At 39.7% G+C, this 19,437-nt stretch overlaps 1 protein-coding gene across 1 annotated transcript in view; it reads right to left on the reverse strand.

Moving 5' to 3' along the window:
• PTK2 (protein tyrosine kinase 2) overlaps positions 1-19,437 on the reverse strand; it is a 235,961-nt gene that overhangs the window by 44,640 nt on the left and 171,884 nt on the right. Inside the window, exon 21 of the mRNA XM_012648123.1 lies at positions 3,442-3,553. Within this exon, the coding sequence (XP_012503577.1) occupies positions 3,442-3,553 (112 nt within the window). The remainder of the gene's footprint in view (positions 1-3,441; positions 3,554-19,437) is intronic.

Below are 19,437 nucleotides of genomic sequence, written 5' to 3' on the forward strand. Positions count from 1 at the left end.
ACTTTTGACTCGCCAAATAAAAAGGAACATATAAAAGAAAAAGATCAGAAAATGACAAAAAGCTGTATAAAATATCTTACAGTTATTCAAATACTTAAAAGGTAGCAAATGATAAAACAGGTAAAAAGAAAATGTTTTATGATAGACAAAATAATTGCACAAAGGACACCACAAAATCAAATTTTGCCAACCACCAGACATGGTGAATGCAAACGCGTTGGTAAAACAGCTCTGCTTTTGTTCTCTACAAATGTTGGTCCTGAGGGTGGGCAGGCTCTATGCCAGACTGCCAGTGTTTGTGGTTACGGTGCTTCACCTCTCTGTGCCTCCCTACGGTCAGAGACAAAAAGGGGACAATAACAGTAGCTATCTCCTAGAGCTGTCATGAAGATTAAATAAGCTAGTAAACATCAAGGTCTTTGAGAATGGCTTTCATATAAGTATCCAAAAGTGTCACCTGCGACTAAGTACTATATGAATTAGGAGTGTCAACACACCTCCTCCTAGACAGAAACCTGGATTTTAATAAAGCAAAATGTGGAACAGAGGGAATCTTTACTGAAATGCTTCAGAGTAAGGAAAGATAAAAAGGAAGAAGCTGATATACAGTCAGCCCTCCTTATCCAAGGGTTCCACATCTGGGGATTCGACTAACAGTGGATTGAAACCTTACAGAAAAAAACAATTAACACTACAAATAAAAAGATACAGTATAACAAGTATTCACGTAGCATTTACATTGTATTAGGTATTATAAGTAATCTAGAGATATTTTAAAGTATATGGGAGGATATACATAGGATATATGTAAATATGCCATTTTATAGAAGGGATCTGAGTGGCTGGGCATGTGGCTTACACCTGTGATCCCAGCACTTCGGGAGACCGAAGTGGGAGAATTGCTTGAGGCCAGGAGTTTAAGACCAGCCTGGGCAACACAGCTAGACTCTTTCTTTGTAAAAAATAAGAAAAATTAGCTGGGCATGGTGGTGGGCACCTGTAGTCCCAGCTACTCGGGAGGCTAAGGCAAGAGGATCGCTTGAGTACAGGAGTCCGAGGATGCAGTGAGCTACGCTGGTGCCACTGCACTCTAGGCTGGGCAAGAGTGAGACCCTGTCTCTAAGAAGAAAAAAAAAAAAGTGAAAAACATCCCAGAGTGGAAGAAGGTATTTGCACCATACATATCCAATGATAAGCATGTGGGGATTTGGGTATCATTCCCTCACAAATGTTGAGGGATGAGTGTATTTGTGAGGGTGCTTCATATGCTTGCAACAGTTGGCATTAGGGTAGATGCCAGGCAGGTGAGATTTTTGGCAATGAAAGGACAGGCCTAAACAAAAGGACTTGTTCCACATCACACAGGACTTTCTAATGTCTCTCCCTACTTTATACAGGTAGAACAACAGCAACAACAATTCTGTCACCCAAACACAGAATAAACTGTTTCACGGATTAACACAAATGATATTTTGCATAGTTTATCCAATGCTGAACTTTCTAGAATAGCAACTACTGCGTATACTGATAGACAATCTTATTTCGTTTAAACTTTACCAAGATATTTCTCACCATTTTAGCAAATCACATCACCAAGACCAATCAGATACATTATCAGTTGTGGCTGTGGGGCCTGCATCTGTAGCTGTGGTATTCATGGTGAGTCCACAAACAGGTGCAAGCACTGGGCTACATTATCACATCTCCCAGTGCACTCAGACCTTAGTGTTTTATGCATACATGCATAATGTTACCAAAAATTACTTTCCTTTTACTTCTCCTGTATGGAGGTGTCCTAACACAAATATCCTTACACTGGGATATTTTGAAAGTAGTAAGTCATTTTATCACCTATGTTTTTATTTCAGGATTAGTAAGTGAGACATTAAAATTTTTATATAAATGAAGGGCTGGGTTTAATTAGGATTGAAGAACACTGGTTTTTTTTTTTTTTGAGAAGGGTCTCGCTTTGTTGCCCAGGCGTGAGGGAAGTGGTGTAACCTCAAACTCCTGGGCTCAAGTGATCCTCCTGCCTCAGCCTCTGGAGTAGCTGAGGCTACAGACACACACCACCATTCCTGGCTAATTTTTTCTATTTTTTGTAGAGATGGGGGTTTTGCTATGTTGCTCAGGCCCATCTTGAACTCCTGGCCTCAAGTGATCCTCCTGCCTCGGCCTCCCAAAGTACTAGGATTACAGACATGACTACTGCACTCGGCCTCAAAGAACATTGTTTCAAAGCTGTTCTGAGGCAGCTACTCTCAAACACTTCATTTTCAGGACAGCTTTACACTTTTAAAAATTACTGAGGACTCCAAGAGCTTTTGTTTATTTGGAATATATCTGCCAATATTTATATTATTAGAAATTAAAACACTTAAACATATGTATAAATTCACTTAGAAATATTAACACACCTAGCATATTTAAGAAAAATACCTATTTTTTCCAAAAAAACAAACAAAAACCAACAGAAGGGCACCTTTTACATTTATGTAAATCTCTTTTAATGTCAGGCTTAATAGGAGGTAGCAAGTTCTCCTATCTGCTTCTGCAGTTTGTTGTGATGTACTGTTTTCCTGCAGTAGCTAAAGAAAATCTAGCCTCACACAGCCATGCAATTGGAAAAGGGAAGGGTATTTTAATAATTTTTTGGGCACAGCTGAGGATATTGTTTTTGGATACTACTCTAAAACTCAACTACTCAATGAGGTAGTTTCTTAAAGGTGAGTTGCAATGTGGAATTTGAGACTGTATCAGTATCTGTTACATTAAAATCTATTATTCATGCACAATTGAGAAGGCACCAGTAAAGGAGCTAAACGTGAGTAGACAAGCAAGGCCTGAGGATGCTGCCAGCAGATCTTACTAAGGCAACGAAAGGCAATGTAATGTGTAATGTGTTTTTTTTCCTCACACAGACAACCCAGCCACCAGCCAGAACAAGAAAAAGGCAAAAAAATGTATACGAAGTTCTCAACAAAACAAAACAAAAGGAATATGGTCAAGTAGAAATAGGTTCATTTTTAAATAAAGCAAAATGTAAAGTGTCTGTGGTGTAGTTTGATGTTTTAATCCAGGTTTGATTAGGGAGATTTCTGACAACCAACAAAAAACAACCGCCCCCAAGTAGGCAGCCCATTTAGTCTCACGATGTGGAGGGGAAATGAAGAAGAAAAGGAAGAGCATTTTAAGATGACATCTGATCCAATTGCTTGCTCATGGCTTAAAACAGCCTTTACTTGACATGCAAATTTGGAACACGAGTGTACATGAGACTCATATGCAGAGGAGGAGCAAACAAGAAACCATTCGCTGGGGTTGTAACTATTACTCTTGAATAACCTGATGTTGGAGTTTCTTCTCATAGAAAACAGCTGCCTACACCAACAATCTCGAGTTAGCAGCATAACCACAAAGTTGGGGCGGGCACACAGCTACCTTAGGTGGTGCTTCATCAGACCCTCCGGAGTCCCAGGACACTGTGGCCTGTCTTCGGGACTCCATCCTCATCCGCTCTTCTTGCTGAGCCTTCTCTTCCTCCAGGATCGTGCTAGAGAGACAACACATGGTTTTAAGGGGAGCTGACAACCAGAGTTAGCCACCAGACCCCACCCTGACTTATCTAAGGAACACCAGCTGGCTAACAGTAGACAATAACAATAAAGAAAGGATCCTATGCACAGGGGGAAAGAAGGATCAGATTTCTACGTCTTCAAAAAATGACTTTTAGAACAGCCTTGATCTGAATGGGCAAGTCCATTTAAAGCATAGCCATAGGTGAGAAAAAGACAGCTAGTGAGAAAAAGAGAAGTTGGAGAAAATGAAGGATGAGCCACGATGAAACCTTTGTATGCCAAAGTTTATTGTGAGTAGAATAGAATTACCCTTACAAATCCCAAGCAGTACTTTATGAAGCACATACATGTCTGAGGATGGAACCTTTGCCTGAACACAGGCTCCCACATAATGTGATCACACCAGCACATTACGTGACCAATTAGCAATCTGGCCAATAATCTCCCTCGATTGCTCAATACGATTTCCTAACTTTCAGTTTAACCAGTGCTTTCTCTGATCAGAAAAAAAAAAAAAGGAAAAATGCAACAGTCTTTACATGTGCTTCTGAAAATACCATTTGCTTTAAACTGGAAACCCCGCAGTTAGTAACGCTGCTACTTACCACTGCTTGACCACTCAGAAGCTATCTGAAGTCCCACATAATGCTGCAGCCTCAGTAACTGCTAGGCGGCTTCTTCACCTCGGCTGTTTGCCATCACATAAATCCCTCAGGATGCAGCTAAAGCGAAACTGCGCTAGCTTCCCGTTCTACAAGGATTCCCTAGGGCTCAGTGGGCGGCAGGTCTTTGAAACCTTCATACTAACTGTGGCAAACAGCTCTTTCCTATATGCCTGCAATGCTACAGTTCTAATAATGAAGCTCATTCAAAGTTTCTGGCCTCCTGGTAGATCGCATGCAGTAAATAACCACCCAGAATTACTCAGGAAAGAGTGACATCAGCTACACCAGACTCTTTTCTAATCTGGGAATTTGCTCAACTGTTTAAAAAGACATTCCTCCTTGGCTGGAGGCTAGAGTGTGCTGTTTCTCACACAACCCAACTCACAGAGCCACCTTTTGAATCAGGAAAAGAGACAAAATTCATTTCATAACTGACCCGAGTCAGCGAACCATCACTACAGATGTTAGGGCTTTTTTTTCCTCCCCCAAAGGAAAGGGAATGTCTTCCTCAAAGAAATGATCACATTAGCACTTTACATAAAAGCTTTTAGTCAGAAGATCCTACCCTCTCCCCAAAATATGACTTTGGTTTCCATCTTGCTCCAGTCAGATGATTGTGGCTGAGCAAACAAACACTTCAAAACTTTTAGCAGTATTTAAGACTTTTGCAGCAGCCTCCAAAGACTGGCAAGATGCCTGCTTGGTGCTAGCACTGTTGGGAATCTGGCCCTGTGTGCCAGGCCTACGTGAGCCAGGTGAGCCGTGAAGGTGGAAGTCTAGGGCTGTGTCTAGGGAAGGAGCCTGGGGGTACAGAGAGGGCCCTGCTGCTGCTGGGCAGACTCCAGCAGGCGGGTGGCTCTCTGCCCTACTCCTCTAATCAGAATAGCTCTCCCCTCAGACTGCTGAGCGATTAAAGGAGATCATAGCTGTGAAAGCATCTGCTATAAGCCTTAGTTATCATCACCAGGTATTCCTAACAGGGCATTTTCTCAGGGGCTGCTCATTTAGCTGCTAACTTTCTGCTCTGTGCAAGAAATAGGTGATAAAGGTCCTTGAGGTGCTTTGTCCAAGAGAAAAGAAAGCCTCAAACCCTGAAACAGGACATTAGTGTTGTGACTAAGCAGGAGAGAAGAGCTCAGCCTGGGGCATTTTGGCTGCAGGACCAGCCATGGGCACTGTCCCAGGCACTGGGGGAGGTTAGGGAAGAAGAGCCCAGGCAGGCTTCGGCTACACACACAGTCTGAGTGCACAAGTGCTACAGGACGGAAGCACAGCAACGTCTTCTGTTCATTTCTCACATGGAAACAAATACGCTTATGTTTCCATTTTATGTATTTAAATTTATGACTTTATAAAAACTTGTGTTATACTTCAAATGGAACAGTACCTGGCACAGTTTACATTTAAATATTTGCTAAGTGAACAAACATTGCAGTATGTAGATAAAATACACATATTACCATGACCCCATTAGACATGTAAGTTAGCTAAGAAAATTCAGGTTCATCAGTGATGAATAAATTGAATGAGAATACAGCAAGGCACAGTGTAAGAAGCTTGGGGTTTGAGTCACACTGAGTTTGGGTTTAAGTTCTGCCACAGACAGGTTATATGAGCATGGACAACTCTATTCCTCTAAGCTTCACCCACAAAATGGGGTGCCTCCCTAATAATGGTAGTTAGGGTTGAAGGGTTATCGTGACAATCAAAAGGAAAATTAGGCAATCTATGTGAAGAGCTCTGAAATCCAAGAAGCTTTTAAAAGTGGAAAGAACTACTACAAATTCCCCATCAAATAATATCCCATGTAGCTAATGGCTACCATTCTCACAAGGGGCTGCAAGTATTTGAAATGAGTTAAGATCCAATTAGAGTTTGAGGTACTAAAGAGCAACCATGTCTTTTCACAAATCCATCCAATCACTCACTGCACTATTAGTGATACAATTATGACTGTCCATCAATCAAAACAATAGATCAAGAATATGCCTATTGGGCCGAGCGCAGTGGCTCACGCCTGTAATCCTAGCACTCTGGGAGGCCGAGGCAGGGGGATCGCTCAAGGTCAGGAGTTCGAGACCAGCCGGAGCAAGAGCAAGATCCTATCTCTACTAAAAAATAGAAAGGAATGATCTGGACACTTAAAAAAATATATATATATATAAATTAGCCGGGCATGGTGGCACATGCCTGTAGTCCCAGTTACTTGGGAGGCTGAGGCAGAAGGATCGCTTGAGCCCAGGAGTTTGAGGTTGTTGTGAGATAGGCTGATGCCACGGCACTCTAGCCTGGGCAACAGAGCAAGACTCTGTCTCAAAAAAAAAAAAAGAATATGCCTACTAAAACATCATCATTGACACACAATGCCTTTGGACTTGAAAAATATAAAGAAGTTACAACTGTAGGCAATAGGAGATATAGCTTCACCGAGTCCCTATCACTTACCAGTGGGAACACTGGAAGGTATACCTTAACATTTTAGGCTACAAAACACCAATAAATCCATACCTCAAAAAGCTGCTCACCGAGTAAAAATATGTGTATTTTTAGAGTTGATGCATGTACACACATGTGAAGTAACTACCATTGTCTTTACAAGTAAAGTGACTCATATTCCTTCGTTTCCCTTCCTCCTCGTCTGTCACCCTTCTTCCTCCATGCCCAGGTATGTTCTTCAAACCCACCATTCTCTCCACTGCCTCTCATGTGCTTTCTCTCCTTTATTTGGCCAACTCTTACCTATATCTCAAGTGTCAAATAGTAGTTCCTCCAGAATATCTTCCCTGAAGCTCCCTCCTCCCTTTAGCCTGAGTTACATTACACTCCCAAAGCAACTAGAGCCTAATTCGCCTTTTTTTTTTTTTTTTTTTTTGAGACAGAGTCTTGCTCTGTCACCCAGGCTGGAGTGCAGTGGCACCATGACAGCTCAGTATAACCTTGAACTCCTGAGCTCAAGTGATCCTCCTGCCTTGGCCTCCCGAGTATCTAGGATTACAGGTGCGCACCAATGCTGGCTTTTTATTTTTGGTAGAGACAGTGTCTCACAATGTTGCCCAGGCTGGTCTTGAACTCCTAGACTCTAGCAATCCTCCTATCTTGGCCTCCCAAAGGGCTGGGATAACTCTTGTCAAAAGGCATTATAAATAATCTGCTTGACTTTTGCTCCTACTAGATGAAGAGTTGTTACTTGAAGTCCCATTTTCACACATCCAGAATTAGCACAGACCTAGACTTATGACATGCATTAAAAAATGACAGGTGAATGGGTCAGTGAGGCCCCATCAGGAGAGTAAATCCACTGACTAGTGAAGAAGAGAACATCATCAAGCTTCCTGTTCCCTCAACTGGCCAAATTGGCAAGGACCATAGCTGCTTTCTTCGAGATGGCCAGGGGGAGCAGGAGCCCAGCCACGGACTGGGGGCAAGGAAGGCTTACTAAATGGCCTAAGAGAGGAGCACATCCCTGGTTAGTAGCTTTTCAGCACCCTGATCTCAATCACCTGATTCTTAAAATAAACAATAGAACTTGAATCAGAATTTCCTAAAATTTTTGGGTTTAAACAAGTAAAAAGTCCATAAAAATCAAGGAGAAAAAAATTATCCTTTCTTCTATTTCTTCAAATAATTAAAATACAGGCAAGCTATGAGAAGGCTAGGCAGGACTTTGTTTTAAATAGGTCCCATCAGACAATTTTATTTCACATGTGTTGTTTTGTGAAATAGGACACCCTGATCTTAAGGTTACTATTCTCCCCAGAATCTCCAAACAGGTCATGAGAAGTCCCTTGCCATAAGGAGACCCTCTCAGGCTCCACATGCTCTGATTTTTCCACCAACATTCACTTCCTCTGTTCTCTGACCCACTGAATTTACCATGTGAATTCTTAATTTCAGCCCTTAATCATGTTCTGCCATGTTGTGGGATTTAGGTTGTAAGGTTCATACAGTTGTCAGACATGGATCCAGTTTCTCTTGTCAGCTAGACAGCATTTGCATATTACAGACACTTTAATATTTCGTTCATCAAACATGCCAGTCTTGTTCCTCAAAGAACATAATGACAACTAGGATGAGAATTCCTTCAATCTCAGTACTTCATTCTCATACCAAAAATAGCAAGTCAAAATGCTTCATACCATAATTTGTTGCTCAAAGTAACCAAGAATATAAATAACTCATAAAAAAAAAAGTCTGTTTTTACAATGGGAAGACTAGTCCATAGATGGAGTAAGAGGGCACAGGGAGACATCACTGAGCATTTCTCTTTACAGCTGCTGAAGAACCCAGAGCAACAAACCAGAATGTGCAGAGTGTCACGGAGGTCAAATTGAAGCATATTTTCCCAAACTACAAATATTTTTAGTAGCAATACATTCCATTTGAAAGGCTTTAGCTGCCTAATGTGAACTGGCAATGAATGAGCTCTTATGCTTTTTCCTAGATGGTGGTTTCCAAGTCTAAAACTTACAAATAAATGAAACAATAAAAGCAGCAATTTGTCATTTAACAAACATTAGCACAACTGATAATTACACCTTTGTTTATCCATGGGTCCCATCTAGGAAGAGAATCCTGAAGAAGGGAATGGGGTACATTATTTAATGTTAGTTTGACTTTATTTTTTAATTCCCTCACTTTAAATGAAAAAGTCATCAAAGTCATCAGTTCACAGTAAAAGGACATAAGAACTTGTGAGAGTTGCTCTGATTTTCTTCTTTTGGCCTGCAATACTCTCTGTGAAACTTGGTCTCACAATCTCTATAAGCTAGCATGGGGAGGTCTTATTACATTTCCCTTCTGGAGCAACAAACTGTAATTTCACTTTTAAGGTATTTTGATGGCTAGCAACAAAGTGGTCTATTAGGTTCCTGGTTTCCAGTCTGAGCTAAGACACAAGAACAGATCTCTAATGAAGACAAGTTTCAGGAGTAGAGAAGGCCAATTGATCCTGAGTGTTCAAGTCACTCAATCTGTCCCAGAAGGGCAACAGATGTAAGCCACATCTCTGTTGAGTTATGTAACCACAGGAGATCGTGCCTACTTCAACCTGTTTCCTCATTCATAAATGAGAACCACAGTCTGCCTTTTCTATTGTTAGAATGGAAAAATAAAGTATATGAAAAACATTTAGTAAAACTTTTAAGTAAACGTTAGTTCTGTATTTTTATATGCCTTATTATACTACTAGGAAATAAATGAGTTATCTATTTCATTTCTGTAGCATTTTTCATAATAGTGACTGTACTACTAAACTAACTCTTCTCTTTGAAAATACAAAACATTTCTTCTTTTAAATACATACTTTTTGCTTTATTTAATATGGGGAAAAAATCTTTTTTTAAAAGATTGGACTTTGATCACTAAACAAAGGGATTACAGATAAGATTTGCTTTGGACATAAAATCAGGCTGGGTTTGTAGTTATTTAGGTTAACCTGGAAAATACCCAGAGAAAGAGCAGCAAAAAAATTTGAAGGAAAAAAACTTGAGGGAACTGGCTTGTTTTGGCAAGTTCATGGGAATACCAGTTTTGAAACATGATCTCTCATAATTACCCAACATTGCCTCACCACAAAGGAATGGAATTGACCTTTTAACAACAACAACAAAAAAACCCCTGCTGTCTTTGCAGAAAACAAAGTCTGCTGGCTTGAGATGGAGCTGGGAATGGCATATCTGGAAGTGGCTGATCTAGTGGCTAAAGACCGTAATTGTAACTTTACTTTTTATGTTTCTGCTCTTTTTGTCTTATAAACAGGCGCAGTGGACTGAATACAATGAAACCACATTTCTCTCTTCACTTATTAAGTATCTCACACTGCAGGAAATAAAGCCTTTTGTTTGGTGGTTGTGCTATACTCATCTCAAAATTATTTTTAAGAAGTGGTTTCTATTAAAATCTTGCTTTAAAATAAATGGTGCCCTCTTCCTATTTCCGGCATGTGTGAGTGGCTCTTATTTGACTAACCCACTTACAGATAGGAAGTATAAATTCTGGTTATAAGAAATGACTGTGTGATAACACAGGGGAACAACCAAAAGCAGCTAGATTCTGGAGGAAGTTGTCATGAGGAGGAGAAAATGGCACTGGGTAGGTCCCCACTTTTCAGTGACCATTAGCTAGAAGGCAGGCCCCAGTGTTATTGGCTTGAAGAACCAGAGAAGAGAGTTTGCAGCAACCACAGCTGGTGAAAGTGAGGGGGCAAATCCTAGAAAGAACAGAGCCAGAGGCCAGGCGCGGTGGCTAACGCCTGTAATCCTAGCACTCCGGGAAGCCGAGGCGGGTGGATCGCACAAGGTCAGGAGTTTGAGACCAGCCTGAGCAAGAGCGAGACCCCATCTCTACTAAAAAATAGAAAGAAATTAGCCAGACAACTAAAAATCTATATAGAAAAAATAAGCCGGGCATGGTGGCACATGTCTGTAGTCCCAGCTACTCGGGAGGCTGAGGCAGTAGGATTGCTTGAACCCAGGAGTTTGAGGTTGCTGTGAGCTAGGCTGACGCCACAGCACTCTACTCCGGGCAACAGAGTGAGACTCTGTCTCAAAAAAAAAAAAAAAGAACAGAGCCAGAGAGGGAGTGCCTCAAATCCTGAATATAAATTCTGCCCAAATCTCTGGCTGACCTTGGAATCATGAATACACAACGAGGACTCCAAGTAGCACATCTAAGGCTAAAAGAATTGGACAGAGATTTGAGCTGCTGCCCACAGTTGGGAGAGTTTGCAATTTGAGATCAGCCAAATTAATTGCTTGCTAGCTAAAACAAACAACTTAACATTCTTGAGAGGAATATAACTGAATCTAGAGTTTCTGTAATCTATTAGTCACAATGTCCAGGATATAATCCAAAATTTCTTGATATACAAATAAACATGAAAATGTGATCTATTCTCAAGAGGAAAAAGATGACTCCAAACATTACTGAAATGTTGAAATTAGCATGCAAGAATTTAAAAGAAGCTATTATATTCATTCAAGGACATAAAAGAAAATTTGTTCACAATGAATGAAATGATGGGGAATTTCAGCAGAAAAACAATACAAAAAGGAATCAAATAGAGATTCTGTAACTGAAAAATGTAATATCTGAAATAAAATCTCCATGGGTGGAATGATTAGTAGGATGGAAATTACAGAAGAAAGAGGGAGCTTGAAGATAAATCGATAAAAAAGATCTAATCTGAAGGACACAGAGAAAATAGAAGATGGGAAGAGGAAGAGGAGGAACAACAAGAACAAAGGCAGCCTCTGGGACTAGACATGAAGGACACTATCAAAAGGTTTAATATACATACAACTGGAATCTCAGAAGAAGAAGAAAAGCAAAAATATATCTGAGGAAATAATGGCCAAAATTTTTCCAAATTTGGTAAAAGATGCTTATAGATGAAGGAGGCTCAGCAAATCCTAAGCACAATTAATACAAAGAAAACCACACTCAAGCACATTCTACTTAAACTGTTGAATACCAAAGATAAAGAGAAAATAAGGGACACTGTCAGAGAAAAACAACAGTTGACATGCAGAGAAACAATGATGTGAATGGCCAGTGACTTCTCATTAAACAGAACAGGGCAGAAGACAGTGGAAGAACACCTTTAAAATGCTGAAAGGGAAAAAATAACAATGCTGTCAACCCAGAATTCTACATTCAGCAAAACTAAATACAATTCAGTTTTAGATAAAATAAAACTAATGGAATCCACCACCAACAGACCTGTACCAAAAGAAATGCTAAAGAAGTTCATTAGACTAAAGGGAAACCAAATAGAAATAAGATCTTCAGGAAGAATGGAGCATTGTATGAAGTTAAAAATATAAAAGTCTTTCTTTACATTCTTTAAAATGGTATTTAAGGCTGGTTGTGGTGGCTGACACCTATAATCCCAGAACTTTCGGAAGCCAGGAGTTTGAGACCAGCCTGGGCATCACAGTGAGACCCTGTCTCTAAAAAAAAAAAATTGAAAAATTAGCTGGGTGTGGTGGTGTGTGCCTGTAGTCCCAGCTTTTTTTTTGGTGGTGGGGAGGTATTTAAGACAGAAATTGTCTTATTTTGTGGGGTTAGTAACATACGTGAATGTAATACATACGAGAACTACAGCACAATGAACCAAGGTGGTGGTAAATGGACATTCATGGTTGTAAGTTTCTACATTTTACATGAAGTGCAACTAATTAAGTAGACTGTGAAAAGTTAAAGATGTGTATTGTAATCCCCAGAGGAAGCATTAAAAATATAATGTAAAATGTATTGCTAAAATGCAAGTTTGGGAAGGGAGTTGAGAGAGAGAGAAAGTGATGTAGAAGATAAGCTGTTGGTTCCAAAGTGCCAAAGCTTCTTAGTCAAGAACTAATAAACTGACCAAAGAGGACTTTTGCTTCTCTCTCCTATGTAGACTTTAGGTACACTCAATTTAGTTACCAACATGGAGCCAAGATTTCTACCTTTGTTTCCTCCATCTCTTCACCCAATCTCATTTCCCCACCCTCTCTGTAAGCTGAAGTAGAGGAATCATCTAGAGCCACAGGTATGTCACCTTCCAGAAGAGGAAGAGGAAGACATTCATACCTGCTCCACTCTTCCTTTATGTTTTAAGGGATACTAACCTTGGAGACAAAACCCAATGCAAAGGAATTAAGAAAAACTAGAGAAAAACTGTGGGGAGAAGGAAATGGTAACAGAAGCAGAATTGACAGAAAGGAATTATATTAGTAAATGGGTAAGTTTGAGGATTTCACTGTACTGTGGGTTCTGAGGATGGGGTTCAGATTATAAACAGTCAATATACAGATGACAGTTAAAATGTAAATTTCATCTAATCAGGTCTGTCTTTACAAGTAAGACAAGTGAGACGGAAGTGAACAGAGCATGGAAAAGTACCTGAGGGATGTGGGGAGTCAGTGCCCCCTTCCGCAATGAGGGGGACACTGTGGTAAAGAGACAAGAACATACATTGGCCTTGGAGGGAGAAGGAAGGGGACTAAGACCTTAGTTCTGTTCCTTGTTAACTGTATAATCCAGGGCAAGTCACATGATTTTTCTAAGCCTCAGGTTCCTTAAGTGAAAAAGGCGAGAATACTCATCCTTCAGAGGAGCTGTGAAATTCAAAAAAGGTGACAATGACTACGTGACAATGATCTATAGAGCCATGGAAATACGAGAGACTAATATTTATGAAATGCAAGTTTAAATCTTACGAAAGATTAACTTCCTTCACACAAAACCAAATTTTAGAGATATAACCATGATAGAGATGCACATGTAAAGCTCTGAATATCTATGTGTGGGTAAGAACCAATGAGGGTATAAGAATTATTGTTAGATAAAAACCAGTTAAGACATAATTTTTAGTAGAAACAATTTAAAGTTTTCATTAAATTCCTATTAAATTTAGACTTGCTATTTATTTTTTAGTACTGGCAAGGCTGAGGACCAAAACAAAACGTAAAAAACCCTTAAAGTTCAGATGCTGTGAACATTTTAAGATGTATATTGGTACAACTGAAAAACAGATTATTGTTCCAGATAATTTCTTAGACCAAATAGGATGCAGTGAGAAGGAAAATGCTGGTATGATGACTAAAGAGGAATTCAGACACCACCCTTGAAAGGAATTTTGGAAGCAAATACAAAACCACTTTAAAAAAACACATAAAGAAGTACAAGCGATCCCACGTTATTAATCAAACCTAGAGTTCATGTTGTAGAATAAATGAAGAATCAAAAAAGGTTAAAAAAATTTTGTCACAGATTAATAATTAATTAATTAAGAGACAGGGTCTCACTGTCACTGAGGCTGGGCTCCAGTGATACTCCCAAGTTGCCGAGACTACAAGGTGCCTGCCACCATGCTGTTTAACTTTGAAAAAATTTTCGTGAAGACTGGGTCTTGCTATGTTGCCCAGGCTGGTCTTGAACTCCTGGCCTCAAGCAATCCTCCTGCCTTGGCCTCACAGATTAATACTTTAAAATCTATTTTTCTGTAATACATCCAATAAAATGTCAAAAAGATGTGGTCTTTTGATATCTGGATAATAATAGCTCTTTTAAAACACTTTCTATGTACTAAAGTAGGCCATATGCAATATCTCATTTAAATCTCACAAGAACCATAGAAAGTAGGTACTACTATCATCCTTAGTTTAGAAAAGCAGCTATGGAGGCTTAAAGATGTACCTCAAGGACAGTAAACAGTGAAGCCAGGATTCAAACTCAAATCTGTCTGACTCAAAAGCTCACAATCTTACATAGTTCTATTGCTGCTTACCTTAAAATTAAATTTAAATAACCAGATTATTTTAAGATGCTTAACTGATAACTTCTCCGTACTCTTCTCTGGGTTTCTACTGGATCTTCAGAGGAAGCTTTTGTTGCCACTACTATTTACTACTAAAATAGCTAACAGTGTATGTGCTCACCAAGAGCCATGTACAACTTAAAGCATTTGAGATAAATTATTTTATTTAATCCTGAAAAGTAGAATGTGAGCAGTATTTGTGATCCTGCTCTTACCAGAGAAGCTAAGTAACTTACCCAAGGTCACACACAACCTTTTAAACGTCCTTTGAAGACTTTATACACCCTTTGCCCCCATTTACTCTAAAGGTGTTGCTAGCTTGAACTGGCAGTCTCACAGATCAACTGAAACAGTTTGTGTTCCTGTAATGCCTTCTATCTTCACTTGGGTATAATACTGAGATGCAGTAGGAAAAAAATTTAAGAAATTTGTGTCTGCAGCCACTCCGAGCTAAGCTATAGTCTTGACCAAACATTCTCCCAAAGGCCAGATTTGGATGATAAAGTTAAGAAACAAAACATTACAATATAAACTAAATAACTAAAAACCTAAAACCAATCCCCCGCCCCCCCCCACCAAAACCCAAAACACCCAACAACCCCAAGTTGGAGTCAAAGGTCTGAATGGACAACTGGTGGCATGGCTTGGCTCCAGCCTGCCTGGGACTTGGCCTTGTCAAAAACTTCCAAACCTGCTCCCTGCTATATGGGAAATTATTAGGGGCCACACGAGCAAACTGAAACACACTCAAGATGTGCCAACAACATGAATATAACCCGTAGGGAAAATACTTTTAAAGTACATATGGAAACCGTGTCCCCCTCAAAACTCTCCTGTGGGGCCTCTGTGCATCTGCCAGTGATGCTGCCATTCCTTTTGGGGACTTTGAACAATGCAAGAAAACCGGCTTCAGGAATTCTATGTAATAGTATGTTTCCTCCCTCCCTCCCTCCTTCCCTCCTTCCTTTTTTGAGACAGAGTCTCACTCTGTTGCCCCGCCTAGAGTGCCATGGCGTAGCCTAGCTCACAGCAACCTCAAACTCCTGGGCTCAAGTGATCCTACTGCCTCAGCCTCCCGAGTAGCTGGGACTACAGGCATGCGCCACCACGCCTGGCTAATTTTTTCTATGTATTTTTAGTGGTCCAGCTAATTTCTTTCTATTTCTTTTAGTAGAGACGGGGTCTAGCTCTTGCTCAGGCTGGTCGAACTCCTGAGCTCAAATGATCCGCCCGCCTCGGCCTCTCAGAGTGCTAGAATTACAGGTGTGAGCCACTGCGCCTGGCCTCTTTCTTTTTTATTTCCTTTTTAACTAAACAGTATTAATAACTTGCTTACAAGTCCCAATTGTAAGATGGTACACTTAATGACTTCTAGCCATCTAATATCAAGGCTGTAGAATGTGACAGCTCACAGCTTGACCTCTGGACTCAGATGAACTTGCCTTGAATTCCTGCTCAGTACTCTTAGGTCGGGGCATTACACATAGTTTCAGTCTCCTCAGTTATAAACTGATGATGAAGATACTACCTACATCTCCAATGACTGTGAGGATTAAGGTATGATAGTTCATGGCAGAATGTCTGGCAACAGAAAGTACTCAATAACTGTTAGTTATTTTAATGGTATAACTAAAACAGCTAACTGTAGAGGATGGACATTTGCTATCAATGAACATTGGTACTGGTTCTAAAGATATTCTTAAAGAACTCAGTGATGGAAGACCAACTCAAAATCAAGCACTACGTTCCAAGGATATAAGATGTTCTTTAGAACATAAAGGTCCAGGTAAATTTGTTTACATATCACTAACTATATCCTTATACTTCAACAGAGCAATATTCTTGACAGCTCCAAATTAGAAAGGACCCAAATCTCCACCAACAGTAGAATGAAGAAACACTGTGGTATATTCACAAATGGAACAATATACACTAATGATAATGAAGTACAACTACATGAATAATATGGATTTCTCATAAGCCAAATGTTGAGCAAAATGCATCATATATAAAAAGTACATACTGACCGGTACCATTTATGTAAAGCTCAAAAACAGGCAGAACTAATCTATGGTCAGGACAGTGGCTACCTGCAGTGGCTGAACAATGATTGGAAAGGGGTTTGTGGCAGATTTCTGAGATGCTGATAGTGTTATTTTCTTGTTTTGGATGCTGGTTACATGTTATGTCCAATTTGTGAAAATTCACTGAGCTGTTCACTTCTTGGAGTGCTTATTATACCTCAATGAAAAGTTTAAAAATATACAAAAATCATGGCACAAACTTTAAATTGATAATTTTGTTTATTGCTTTTGTCTAAGAAAGTATTTAAGAAATTTAACATTAATTTAAAACATTTCTCTAATCTGAGATAAAACTGACGTTCTTTTTTAAAATAGTGGTACAAATACCTTAGTCAAGGGAGAGTACCGTGGAGACATACTATTTTTGAACATAAGCTCCAAAAGGGCAAATACTAAAGCTGTTTATTATGGTTTCCCTGGCATAGTACCTAACAAAGAATTAACTGAATTAACTAGGGATTAAATGATTTTTCACTCAAAAAATATTTAGTGTATTCTTACAACCTGCCAGTCATAATGCACAAAAAATGCTAGAGTACTTATTACAAGAAATTTTCACTGTTGAATGCTTAAAAGTGCTCCTACTGAGGAATTTTTTACACTTGATAATAGGCTACCTACAGGTTAATCTCAGTCTACTTTTCAATGAATTCACAACTACGAACGAGGAAACAGGATGTAAGGAGGACAGGTTCCATGAGTCACAGAGATCACCTCATGAAAGTATGACCAAAGTAATTTTCCTATGACTTTGCCTAACAAGCTTCACACCGAAAGTCATTTGTCTCAACTAATGTAGTCAAAAATGAATACATAGTCCAGTTAAAGATGAGTGGACTCCCACAGTAATTTGAGTCTACTTGCAAAATTTTCTTTTAAGGTAGAGAAGTAGAATGAGATTTGGGAAATACTTTTAACTACCATGGTGTGGGTAAAGGCTATCCAAACTTTATTATTTCTTTGTTAAAAATCCTTGAAATAATAAAAATTTTGAAAAACTTTTAAAAAGTTTATTTAATTATTGTGATATATTATTACATGTAAATGTCCAAGCAAACTATTATATTATACAGTTACAGTTTATTGGCCTATTTGGTAGCCATATTATAAATGTTCAAAATGCAAAGTTAAACTTCATTTCTGACTGAAACAGAATATAGAATAAATGAATGCTCAATTACCTGTGCTAATTGTGTACAAGAAAATATCCATCAATTATAGTATAGGTACATTTTAAAAGTAATTATATGTAGTTTTAAAAATACATGTTGGTAGTTTTTGGAGCTAATTTACCAAAGGAAGCATTCCTTAAATTAATGTGAAGACTAGCTTACATGCCCTAAGCTATGAATCTAGGCTCCTGGCCTGGAGGTGCGGGCAGCCCCGAGGTGAGTATGACTATCCCTGTCCTCAAGGAGCCTCAGTCTAGTAGGGGATGAGACATACTAGACTGTGAGCTCCTCGAGGGCAGGAAAAGTGTTTTAGTCATCTTTGCCCCAGTGACTAGCACCAGGCTCAGCTACTGGAGGTGCTCAACAGTGTTTGTCAAACTGAATTGAACATGGGCTGCAGTCACACGTGGCAGCGTAGGATAAGCCTGACAAGAGCAAAGAGCTCTGAAGACAGAGGGTGGAGCTAGTCTGCCGTTAAGTCCCAGAAGAGCCAGTGCATGAAGGAAGCCAATGAAGATGGGTAGGAGCTCCCAGATGGAGCAGTAGGCATCCTAGGCCAAGAGGGGGTTAGTCTGGCCAAAGTGTGTGAAAAGGATGGGAAAACACCCTCAGCCTATAATGGAAGGAGGCCTAAATGGCACCCTAGAAGCCTTTACCTAGACATAAGAGGTGACAGGAACCCACTGAAACTTGTTTTGAACAAGGGAGTTATTTTTCCATAGTGATGTTTCAGGAAGACTGACTAAGCCAGTTATGCCACACAGATGGGAGAGGAGCCTGGGCAGAGGAGGGAAAGGAATGAAGCATGACTCCCAGATAGCGATGAAGATAAAGGTGCCATTCTAACCTGCAGGAGGTGAGAAGAGCTGGTTTAACAGTTTGTGTTTTGGATAAACATGATGCCTAGCCAGTAACTTAAAATGTAGGTTTAGGACTCATCAGAAAAGGACAGGACCAAAGAAAAAGATAGAGGTGAGAAGCAAAGCCATGTGAATAGGTTAGACAATCCAGGAAAGGTACTGAGAGAACAGGAAAACAAAATAAGAGGCTAAGAACAGAAATTCGGTTAATACTTCTAATAATGGTGGAGAAACGCCAAGTCAGTGAGGTGAAGGAGATGTCAGGGAGAAAGTGTAACAGAACTGGTATCAGAAAGGGGAATAATTTTAAGGACAGGATCTATCAAATTCTGAGGAAAAGATCGAGGAGGAAAAAATTTATGAGCAAAACATGAAATAAAGCATGTTCGAAACCAGCTGTCATAGTGAAAGAATATGTAATTAAGTTATATGAGAAATTAAGAAACTGTAGATTTTTAGCTTGAAGAAAACTGATAGGAGATAAGGAAGCTGTCTAGAAATACCTGACCATGTGAAAGGCCATGTGAAAGGCAGAGTATAATTGTTTTATGGGCTTCTAGGAAGTGGAGTCAGGCAGAGCTACTGGGGCCAACAAATGTGGCTGATCTTTCAGAGTGTGGTACTCACTGTATTGTAAATAACAGTTGATGCCTGTGTCTCTGCCACCAGACTTTAAACTCTCTGGAGGCAGGGATTGTGCTGTTCGCTGTTGAACCCATAGAACCTAGCTTAGAACACTGAAGGTGCTTAGCAAGCATTCGCAGACTGAATGAATCTT

This window comes from Propithecus coquereli, unplaced genomic scaffold (assembly GCF_000956105.1).
Source record: "Propithecus coquereli isolate 6110/MARCELLA unplaced genomic scaffold, Pcoq_1.0 Scaffold28, whole genome shotgun sequence".
NCBI lineage: Eukaryota > Metazoa > Chordata > Mammalia > Primates > Indriidae > Propithecus > Propithecus coquereli.